Source organism: Nyctibius grandis, chromosome 3 (genome assembly GCF_013368605.1).
Source record: "Nyctibius grandis isolate bNycGra1 chromosome 3, bNycGra1.pri, whole genome shotgun sequence".
Classification (NCBI taxonomy): domain Eukaryota; kingdom Metazoa; phylum Chordata; class Aves; order Nyctibiiformes; family Nyctibiidae; genus Nyctibius; species Nyctibius grandis.
The window spans coordinates 45,940,466-45,952,786 of NC_090660.1; the positions used below are offsets into that span (position 1 = coordinate 45,940,466).

The 12,321-nt window shown below is 39.4% G+C and overlaps 1 protein-coding gene across 2 annotated transcripts in view; it reads right to left on the bottom strand.

The window, feature by feature from the left end:
* Positions 1-1,198: 1,198 nt before the first annotated feature.
* TSHZ1 (teashirt zinc finger homeobox 1) overlaps positions 1,199-12,321 on the bottom strand; it is a 53,965-nt gene continuing 42,842 nt past the window's right edge. Inside the window, exons 2-3 of one of the 2 annotated variants that reach the window (XM_068397078.1) lie at positions 2,560-5,745; positions 1,199-1,960 (exon numbers count right to left, since the gene is read on the bottom strand). In XM_068397078.1, coding sequence (XP_068253179.1) covers positions 2,567-5,745 — 3,179 coding nt within the window. In that variant the 3' untranslated portion in view covers positions 1,199-1,960; positions 2,560-2,566. Of the gene's footprint in view, positions 5,746-12,321 lie in introns of both variants that reach the window. The other variant, XM_068397077.1, reaches the window with a different exon arrangement.

Here is a 12,321-nt window from a genome sequence, read left to right on the forward strand (position 1 = left end):
TTATTCTTCCTCAACCACCCCTTGGGCCCAAAGTACATAATCACCCAGTAATTGAACTGAAATGTCTAAATGGCTAGATCCCCTGAAGGACATAGGTAGTTAGCAGCGAAGAAAGTAAGGGACATTTAAAAAAAACCTCATGGCCCTTTCCTGCGCTAGTTAGAAATACTATGCAAATGTAACCAACCTGGGCCTACTAGGCTCTTGCAGAAAACAGATCAATGCATGGATATTTCTGGGGTTGTAACTAAAGTAAAGATTAAATGTAGAACTGTGCTGCATTTGGAAACAAAGATCTTACATTTAAATTACTTTCAGAAGAATTGAGAAGCAGCAGCAGAAATATACATAACGTACACAGAAGTATATATAACACAATAGTATCACTAATACCATGTGAAAGCAAACCCCTCTAGGCCCTCATATTTAATAGCCCCTCCAAAAAGTGTAACGGATAGCAGATCCCAGGCTTTCATACACTGTAACTGTCAACGCACTCAGGAGACAGAGTAGTGAAGGCTCTGACAGCTCTCTTTTACATTCTAAATGACATCTGCATTCAACAGAACAGAAGTAAAGATTAAGGGAAACACCTGATATGATAGCACTCAGCTTACCTCAAAATGCAATATTTAAAAAGTACAGAGAAACACAGGTCTGCCTTCTTGTACTGTAAGTAAGAACTGGTGTCAAAGCCTCAGAGGTCTTCACCGCTGCCAGGAAGGCAAGTATCGCAGCATGCAACAGACTACAGGGGCAGAAGCCACAGCCTCTGACTATGCAACTGCTGAAATCAAAAGGTGTTTTGCCTGAGAAGGAAGGGAGGAGATGGTCTTTGAATGCACACAGAAAATGACTGCACGCACAGTCATACAGCATAGGAAAATTAACTTGGCCGGCACCTTTGCAGCCCTTCTTGTACTTCAGCGATGAGCAGAATGCCCGTTGCTATTTGATGGCGCCCCACTGATCCTGTGCGTTTCGCAGCACGTACCTACTGCAAATCTCTTTTAAGAGGTTATTAGTATTACAGCTTCGAATGAAACACGTCAGCATACAGATCACGAGAGATGATTTCGAACAGATTTTTGCTGGTTGATAATATAAACGATGCCTCTTATTGCTGGAATAACACCTCAAAGGCAATATAATGACGACATGACAATGTATGTAAATCAAGAACTGCATGTGGGTTTATTTTACACTTGAGAAAACAGTGGATTTAATTGTGTGAACCAAAATGTACTGTACAATATTAATGATAAAACATCAAAATGTATAATTCATAGTGCATTGCTTGCTTTATTTTTATTTATTTATTTTTTTGTCAGATAGTTCCTTTAAGTACATGCATCTGGAAAGATGCAGGTGCCAGTAAAATTTCTCTATTTATATCAAGCTGCAGGAACTAAATTTTATTCAAAAAGTGTGGTTTTACATTATATACACAGAAATTGAATATAAAATGACAATATAAAAAGTTAAAAGAGAAAGCATACAGCCAGAAGGTACAAAGAAAGTTGAACAGTTTAAAATGGTACGATATGTAACATGTATTTTTTTAAGCTGATGCTGGCAATTTACAAGGAACAGAAACCAACATTTGCCCCTTTTTTTTTGTTTTCATTTACCAATGCAGCACACTATAGAAAGGTCAGCTTGTACCAAAGCTTAACATTTGTAAATAACTATAAACTGCAGTATTTTACAGAAAAAAAAAAAAAGGAAATAAAAGAGCATTTTTACACTTGTTTTAAATAACAGTTTGCATACTTTTTTTTTTTTTTGCCAAAAAGTGGCAATTCTCAGCATTCAGAGGGTTTGGGCATAGTGGCAACTTGGTTTGCTTTTTTTTTTAATTATTGTTTAAGTTATACAGTTGTGGCTTCCTAACCCCTTGAGTACTACACAGCTCTCCTTCTTCCAAGGACTGCATGCACAATTTCTTCACAAACCAGTTCTGCATTAAAAAAAAAAAAAAAGCAGCTCATTCATTTAAAAAAAAATAAGTTCTGCTTCTGACACAGCTTTTATTTGAATGAAATGCCTTTAAGCTTTTTGTTTTGTTTTGTTTTGTTTTCCTTATTTACGTATTTAGTCACTGGGAAAGGCACAGAAATGCTATTACAGTTCTCAGAGGGTTAAAACTTGACACTACCAGCTTCTGTGACCTTTATTGTCATGGCAACTTTGTAATTTTAGGATGTCTCTTTATCATTGTTCTTTGTGTCTTTCTTTACGGCTAAATTAATGTCTCTCAATAGTGTCTCCCACTATATTCTACAAAAGATAGCTTAACATCAAGGACAGATGTTGAAAATAAAGGTCAGACTTTGACTCACAAAAAATAAAAACAGAAACAAAAAATAACCATGCACAGATCAGACAAAGAGCATATAAATATAACTACAAAATAAGTGTAAGAAAAAACAAGGTCCAGATAGGCAGTTCAGCAACAAAAGTAAGACTGATTTCAGAGGCTCAGGTCAGGCCTAGTGCAGTACTATGAAGAAGTTTAGTGCAATGTTCCTGTGGTCACTTGCATACCTGGCTGCTTACCTGGACGCTATTGTTTTTCTAACTCAGTTACATAGATCAGATGGTCCTCTGGGGACTTGCCATGTGTTTTACTAAGGTGCAGTTTGACTGCATGCTTGCTTGCAAAAGTTCGGTTACAGAGCTTACACTGGAATGTGGAGCCTAAGTCCTCCTCAGCAATTCCAAGTGAGCCCAAAGTCTTGTTTGCGAGGACTTTCGAAACATTCTGCTGTTCTTGAATCTGATTAAGTGGCAACTTTGACAGATCCTTCAAACTAAACCCTAGGTGTGTCTCTAAGTGACTTATGTATGTAGAAGCAGTCCTGAACTGAGAGGCACAATCATTGCAAAAGAAAACAGGATGTCCTGTGTCCAAGTTCTTTAAAAATTTAGTTCCACCTGTCCTCCTTAACTGATACTTCACATTGGCCAGCCAGTGGCTAATTGTGGTCATGGAAAGACCAGTAAACTTAGAGATGTGTACCCGCTCTTGTGGACCTAGGTCCGACATAATGTATTTGCCTTCTGGGGTCTCCCTCAAGCTGGAAGCAAACTGGGCTTGAAGGATCAGAAGATGCTGAGGGTTCCAGTTGGACTGTCTGCCCTTCCTCTTGTGTACTGGTGACAGTTCATCCAGAGCTTCCTCAAAACTGCTCCCGTCAGCATCAGACTTCTCTGACACGGTAGACGGAGTTGAAGACTTGGGTGTCAAACGCCCTGTGAGGTTCTTCACCATATCAGAAATATCCAGCAGGGCACTCTCCCTTAGTGGGGACGAGGCAGAGTCAGCCACGCTGGAAACAAGAGGTTTGTTTTTGGACTTGGTTAAATCAATGGGCTGATCACTGTTCTCATAGTAATAGCGGTCAATAGCATCAGCCTGCTTGACCGGAGTGGTTGGATAAATGGGTTTGTCCAACATGCTGTTGCTAATTTTGTACAGCATGGCCAAAGGGTCCAGAGAGGGGCTTACCGGCTTAGAAATTTTGCCTAAGTGGGTATTCATAATGGACTGTAAAGCGCTCAATGGATTAATGAAGGATGGCTCAGGTGAATGATCTGTGATGATTCCTAAATTGTTACAGCCATTTGCAACCTTTGTTTTCAGTGGCTCTGTACCATTTGGCGTATGTGCTTCTGCTGGACTATCCTTTTTGACCTTCTGAACTTCTGCCTCAGAGCTCTTCTTCGGCTGCTGTTTGCTATTTATTTCTTCTGCTTTTGGGAAGTCCTTGTTTTCTTTAGCAGCAGGTGATGTGGGGTTGACCGGAGAACTCTTCTCTTTCTCCAAAGGCTTTTCTTCCTTCTTCATGCTGATTTTACCTGTAACTTTCTCCACCAGTTCTTCCATAGCTGATACGTTGCTCTTGTGAGGTGGGGGTGTGAGATTGCCTGGGGAATGGATGAGTGCGTTGTGTTCTGATGACAGTGATTTTACACTGCTGGCGTAAGACGGCTGCATTTGAACGCTCTGCACTGCGGGCTGAAGGGGTTTGACTGTTCCCGGGAGCTGGTAAGCCGCATGAATACTGGGATATCCTCCCCAAGAAGGGGCTCCATTCTGAGCTTTGCTGATAGCTGTTGTCACCGTGTTCTCCAGGGATTTTAAGATGTCTATTCCGCCTTTGGGACTATCATCTAGGTCCTCCTCTCTGAGGTACTGGTATAAAGTTGTTGGCTCAAATTTCTCTGTGGAGTCCTCATTCTCTTCTTTAATCTTTTTCTCTGTTTCACTGACCACCACCTTTTCCTTCTCTAGGTCCTTCTTCTCCTCTGAGTTTGTGGAGCCCGCTGGGGAATCAGGCCGCTTTTTAATGTTGGAGGCTGGTAGCCTTGTGTGAGTGGTGGGTGGAAGAGGTATAGACTGTATCTTCTCCTCCACCACTGGGTCCAATACTAGCTGTTTGCCTTTTTTGGAAGCAGAATTGGTCACCTTCAAGAAATGACCAGTGACCATCATGTGAGCAGTGAGCTGCTGCAAAGTGTCATGGGAACTGCCACATTCCATGCATTTCAGTATTTGGGCTTTGCGTGCCTCAAACTGCCAAGTGTAGCTAGCACCATTTTGATAGCCATAGCGGTTGTTTGGAGTCACATAAGGGTTGGCAGTTTTCTGATCCTTTGCAGACTCACCCAGTGAAGCCTCTGCAGTGATCCCTGTTGGCTCAGGTGAACAAGGTGAAGCTAAGTCCTGAAGTGCTCGCTTTTTAGTAGAAGGGACCAATTTAGTGATGGCTGGTACTGGCTCCTTCAGAGGCACTTTCTGGTAATGCTTTGTTTTTATCATATGGACGCTGAGGTCTTGCAAAGACTCAAACGAATGCCCACAGTACATGCACTTTAGCACTTTTTGGGCATCCTCTTTGCCTTCCATTTCCATAAGTGATCGTTTTCTAGGCTTTGACCACCGTTTGGTCTTATCAGCTTCTTTATCTCTGTTGTCATCACGGTAATGTCCAGTTTCATTCATGTGCACCGTTAGCTCCACCAGTGTGTCATAGGCTGCACTGCAGTCTTTGCATCGGAACTTGCTAGCACCGGTGAACACAGACCCATAAAGTTTATTGTTTTGCCGGTAAAGCTGTACTGTGCTGAAGAGACTAGGCTCTGGGAGAAGTCCGTATGATGAGGTCTGCTGCAAAGTTTTAGCTAACGCAGCTTGGTGCCAGTCATAACCTGAGCCACCACTGTTACTGTTATTAGTATTACTGGTAGTTGTACTGGTACTAGTGTTGGTACTAGTAGTACTGGTACTCTGTGAATTGGCATTGGTGTCAGTACTGGTGGTGTTTTCGTTCTGGCTGATTCCGTTGTTGCTGGTGGTTGGATTGGATTTCTTTAAGTCCAAAGCTAAACTGGACCAGCAAGTCTCTGAAAGCAAATTTGCATACACAGCTTTTATTTGTGCCAAGCTGTCCTGTGGATAGGAAACATTGTCTGTGCACTGAGGATCCTCTTTCTCTTCTTTAGAGGAAGTGCTTTTGAAATGGGCCAGCTGATCACTGTTTTCACTAAACGGTGAACCATAGCCTGCATCCTGATTAGTTGCAGTGCTGACTGGGGAGTTCTGGTAGCTTTGAGCCTCTTTGATCTCCGCTTCTTCATTGCACAAATACTCATTCTCCTGTATGTCCAGAGACAGCCCATCATCTTCCACGCTGTCTTCATCTATTTCTGCTGCTTTCAATTCCTCCTCAGGAACATATGCTAAAATACAGGAGGGGAGAGGGGGGGAAAAACAAGACAAAGTTATTGAACACGCACATTTTACATCATTGCTGTCTTCTGTACTAAAAGCAGTAACCATAAAGACAAATTTTGAAGATACATCCAGAAATCAAACTCGTCATCACTCACACACTCCACCTGTAAATCCACATACTCTGTCCTAGTTACAGTTTGATATCAGTGCTATCTAAGAATAAACTTTGACTTCAGAAGTAAAATATGTGCCGGGACCACAGTAAATACCATAATATCAAAACCAAAATCAAACAAAGAGCCTACTGAGCCAGTGTTTATCAACTTAAAAAATGGCCTGGCACTGAGCTATATTTACTGCACTACGTACACGCAACATGTTGCAGCTGACCTGCGCTCCTCAGACCTAGGCACTCAGAACCACTGGCTTGACCAACCCCATCTCATCAGGGCTTTTCTGGCAAACTGGCTTTAGCTACAGCTTCAAGGGCCATTTCTGTGTCACTGACACCTGACTCTAATGGAACTATACAGGGCACGTGTGTCAGGTCAGCTGTTCCAGGGTCTCCTGGTGGCTGGTTGTACTGGGTCCATCTGAGAACAGAACAGCTTTCACTTTTACAAGGTGAAAAGAGAAGCAAGGCTATGATCGTTTCCAAAATGGCTAGGATACACTTTGCCTCCCTTTGATGTGGGTCCTGCATTTATTATTTTGAAAACAGCAATCAGCAACTAAAAGTAAGTGTTAGAGATTAATTTTTAAAAGCAACAAACAAAAAACTTGAGACCTCCATCCCAGCTTGATTATTGGCTTATGGTAAAAATCGAACTTTGCTATTGTATTGCCACCTGGTGAAACTATATCATCTTACCAAACTATGTGTTTACCTATACCAAACTATATTTTAAACTAGCAAATGTGATATTCATGAGCAGATGGCCATTACATCAAAACACATTTACTCCAAGGGCCCAATTCACAGAAGTGGCTTACATGTACCTAAGTGATAAATGTACACTTTCATTGCAAAGCAGAAAACACACTTGTCCACATTTCCCTCCAGTTTTGTAAAGCAGCTTAAAAAAATCACAACAATAATGGAATGTAGATCATTTATAAGCACGTCAAGGTAGAAAACATGGATTGTGAACAATCTTCAGTAATCAAATTAAAAAATGCCTCCTTGTCAGGTGAACTGGGCAGCAAGTGATGCTGAAATGTGGGCTATGTCCTTCCATGGTACAATACTGAAAGAAAGTCAGGAAAAGAGGCACTTCTGCTCCTATGTGATATGAAGAAAATACATATTATCATGTTAACAAAGATGAGATCTTCTTCAATTGGGAGGAGCATAAGTACAAGTTGAGCTTCTTTTTGTACACAGTTGCTAATATATTCTGAAACTTCTTTTCTGAAAAATAAAAAGAATCTTCTCTCATTGTAACATGAACAACCTTTGAAACATTTTTTTAAAGAAAAATAACAGTATTATGGCCAGTACCGCATTCTCTATTCACCTTTGCAATTCAGTTTTAATGCAGCCCATAACTACTTCAGTCTGATCTTTTAAGACAGAGAAGTAGTCCACCTAGCACTGGGGTAGTGATGAACCTTAGGATGCCCACTGCATTTTTCATCTGTCCTCTTAAGTGTCAAATTTTTTCAGAAGAGAATTTGATCTTTTGGTTTTTAAAACAGTGTTAAGCAGGACCCAGTTCCTTACAGATGTGTCAGCCTCAGGTGTTTTCTTACATGTTTAAAAGGAGTGGTAAGTACCAAGCACAACAGAAGTCACTACAGAAATCATCCTGGAGCCAAAGGACAGGAAGATGCCAGAAAAGCATTATAAAAGCAGAAAAACATATTCTTAAAAATACATTTAGTCCATAATTTAAAGAATGAAATACAGAAGTAGTAAAAGAACTAAGAAGTCAGTCAGCTTCCCAGTGTTGCAGAAATGCTGCTGTTGAAACGCTCTGCAGGTATTTGAGCACGGTAGTACCGCTGCAGTTCTGAACTCTAGGTATGCAAGCAGAATTCACTCCCACAGCTCCAGTCTAGGATCTTTTAGCTCTCTCATTAAACACACCTGTTTTCAGTAATTTCTAACAGCAAAAAACATTACACTTTTAAGTTTCCGAAAGTAAAGAACAGTTCTAGAAGAATATGGTTTCTGATTCTGAAATTATTTTTAAATAAAAAAACCCCAAACTTCTGAGGCCTAAAATGCATAAAAATGGACAGTTACTACCTGGTATTTTTATTTAAAAAAAAAAAACAAAACCAAAACTTAGTAATGATCAGCAGACAATCACCAAGTAGAAACTGAAAACTGAGGGGATCTGCATTCTGAGCTTTTATGAACAACTATCTTCTTACTAACCTCAGTGGAACTATGTCACTCTTCTCTAATTTTCACACCCCAACATTTTTAATAAATAAGATGTAAGAAAGAAACTGTTGTAAGATGATGAATGTTGCTACAGTTGATACAACATTTTGTAAGAATCCAGGTGAATTACCTGCTAGTATCTCTTTACTTAATTCTAAATTGGATAAATACATATTTTTATAATTGCTGTATATAACAATCTAAATATTTGCTTAAGTAGAAACTCTAGTTGAGCCACTGCCATATCTTTTATTTTCCTTTACTTATTTATGATGTGTTTTATTATTTATGGTGTGTTTTCTCTATTCTCATACTTTTGCACTGTACCATAAAAATAAAAGGAGCTAAACCACACAAGAAACGTTAAAACTACATGAAAGGTCAGTGTTAAACCGCCAAAGCAAAGAAACTGAGTGTTAGGGTAAAATATCCATCTTTCACTTACTTTCCTAGTCTTAGGTTCTGCTGAGACTACTATACAATTGAGTTCACTCCCTTACCAATATATACTGCAATATAAGAGTTAAGAATGTACAATTGGCCAGGACTCTGATTTTCTACGATTTCAGAATTTAAGCCAAATTCTGAAAAAAACTGAATTTACACGATGTGCACACCCACATCTCTACAATTGTTGTCTGAAATAACACAAGGAATTAATGCTTCTTCATCAAAAAGAGAGTAATAATTCATCTGCAATGTTTAATTTCTATCACTGCATCAAAAAGATTTTATTTAACTCCTTTAGTTACCATAGGATACACACAATAGCTTTTCATTCAAGACTACTGATGTTTATAAGATGAATAGCAGCACACTCAACATATGGTATTTTGCAAGGTCAGTTCAATTGTCTAACTGAAAAGATTTCTGTTAGAGATAATTCAGAAGCATATAAAATTAGAAATGTTAATTTCTTAAAATATGTATGTTTTACTAAAATTCTCACAGAAATTTGACAAATGAGTAAGCTTCAGAATTTTAAACACAGGAAAAATGTTCCTATTATAATTACTTGCAGAGACAAGTAATATTATTCTATGTCAAATAAAATAGTTCAGATTTTCCCCCTGAATTATAATAGGTAGCTCAACAGACAGACAGACAGCATATCTTTCTGTGACTGAGAAACTCATATTCCTGCATCTGCACAGACTCTGCTGGTTTACGTGTGTCCTGAAACCACACAGAAATACCAAGCAGATATAAGCAGTGATCCTTCTCAACAAAAACTCTATCCAAAGCAGAAGAAATCACAGAACATACTGCCAGCTTTTCTTTTTCTTCTCATTTGTGCATGCACAGACTCAGGCAAATGCACAGCGCAAAAAGAGGAAAAAGCTTCAAATTCCAGACAACTAAAAATTAGTGGGAGCAGTTTGTGTTTCTTTTCTTCTTACTAACTCTTGCTAATATTTTTTGCCTATAAAATGTGCCTTCTGGATGCCAATGCTTCCCCATAGATACACTGTCATCTTTGAGCAGTGTTAAAAGCTGTGCATTCTAATCTAAGTGGACATGAGACGCTATATATTGTACATGTGAGTAGCACAGCACATTGTGTTTGCTTCAGTGAGAATATTTACACTATAAATATACATCCATTGTTTGAAAAAGCAGACCGAGATCTGAAATGTAAGGATATGGTCATAAACACAAATATTCTTGCATAAAACCTTTCTGTAACCTCAGACCAGCGTTTTTTAAGGAATCTGTCTCTACGGAGGCACTCTTTTCCATTCAAAAAGAGATTCAGCATTGAATACATTATTTTGAACAGGACAAAATGTAATGATTGTATTTATTTTTAACAGTTTACAAAATTAAATGTAGTAAACTCTTCAAGACCTGATTTTAAATTCTGAAAAAAAATAAATTTGTTCAGAAGAAACACCTAAGTATTGAAGGTTACAATTCAGTAAAGCAATTGAATACTTGAATATTTTTCACTGAAATACATATTTCATAGTTTCAACAAATAGGGATGGGTTCAAGTCTGAAATTCTTCACTAAATCAGGGCCTACTCTGGGACTAAACAATAGTGACACGATGTGAATATTCACCATTCTTCAACAGAGGTACTTCCACAGCATCTAATATTTACCCAGCCAACAGGAGACAGCAGCTGCAGAAGTTTTCACAGCCCACACTGTCACCTTGCACAAACTGCACTCTAGGCTGGGGGTGACTTCCACTGCACACAAGAACACATTTCACATCTTGGGCAAAAAAGTACGGATAGAAAAGGCAATCTATAGCCATGCATCTCCCTCGTTACAGAAAAATGAGAGAGAAAGGAAAAAAATAATTTACAGATATGTTTCCAGAATACAAAGTCATGAGAGTTTTACAAAAGAATCCAAAATCTCACATTGTGAGAGGTTAACATGCCTGCTGGAAGATTTGCGAATTTTCTATATTAGTATATACAAATGTTCATACAAAATTCTGGCACAGATGATACAAATCTGTGTGTGTGTCTGTAGTACAATGTCACTACAGTGGAAAAATATGGCTTGGTTATGACAACGGCTGAGGAGTAGCACAGACTATCAGACAACCAAATAACCTTACTACAGTGGTTTGTGTCTTTCATTTCTAATTGCAGCAAAATAGGGGGCAAAATACTAGAACTGCCTACCCTCTAATTCTAATGCAGTGGGTCTGAAAAGTAGGTAAGGTACTGTAACAAGAACAACCTCCGTGCTTCCAGCAGGTTGAATGATAAATCTTAAAGGCATCCCATTAAAAAACAACAAAAAGATTCTTCACCTCCTTCTCTTCTCTCCCCTATCCCCTTAAAATGAATGCTGCAAATTATTAGCCAATGCTGGCAATTGGAGAACGAAGCAGCTTGCATGCGGGTATATTTTCACAGTGATTCTAATCTGAGAAATTTACTTGCTCTTCCCCTTCTATCTGATAAACTATACATTCAAGCATTCTCATTAGTGTTCACATCACCAAAGAGAGCTGGAGATGAATCAGTCCATCCACCCCTCCTCTCCCTGCTCTGTCGAGATTATTTCATTGAAATGTTCATTTTCATCCCTGCTGGCAACATTAGAATGGAAGTATTTAACCTGTTTCCATTACTTATACAAATTACCATTATGGGGTAGGACAGATGTTAGAATCATGCCACATAACTGACTTCCATACATTCTTTACAGGGAGGATAAGAAGAGGGAAAGCTGTTAGATCATATTATCCAGTCTCAATAATGTTCTCTCTGCTACCAAATTCATTAACTTCCAACATCAATGTTTCACTTTCTTTCTGCGTGAAAATGCTCCGTCTCCTTGAGCTCATTTAATTTGGAGCAGGAAATCTTTGTCAGAAATAATTTTTTGATCAGGCGCTCTAACTAAGGGGTGAAGGGGGGCTGGGGAAAGAATAAAGAAAAGCGGGGGGGAACCCAACACCTTGTCGAAAATGTTATTTCGCTAACATGGATGATGAAAGAGAAGTCAGTTAAGATGCTGGTACTCAAAGATGGCTGTCACTTCAGATAGGGGATGGCACGACTCACCTAGACAGGTGACACTTTGGTGGAGCAAAGGCTTACTGCATTATTGAGAGCACCAGAGATCAGGATGACAAAGACTGTAGGCCCAGGGTGCCTGGGGCTCCTAGAGAAGTGACTTCAGCAGGCACATGGATTTCAGCCTCCATTTGCATCACTAACTAATAGTGAAGTACAAAAGTTCGGTGATTAAAAGGCAAGCACACGGGTACAGAAGGCAAAAACCTCAGTCACCATCAGCAGTAACTTTTTATTAATTTTGAAAGAATAGGGTAAAAGCTCACAGCGTTTAACTAAAAAAAAAGATTTTATTACAAATTACTTATTCAAAAGGCTTTCCTGTTCAACTCCCTATTTTCCTGCTGAATTATCTTCCTGACCGCCCCTTTAATGCTTGCTTAAGGCTTTGTGATTTTGCCATCCCAGAATATATCCTTTCGCTCTCACTGTAGCTGGGAATCACTGCAAAACGCATCGAATTTGCCAGCCCTTCTCACATGAACAGGTTTGCAAGAGAAAGTTTCAGCTCCGACTACAAACAGCAAATACGACTCTAATAGTATTCAAGGCAAAATGCTGCAGGAGAAGACTGGCACGAAAACCCTGATAGTCTGAATTCCCTGACGGTGGTGGCCAGGTCATTGGCAGGGATTCTGGGGCTC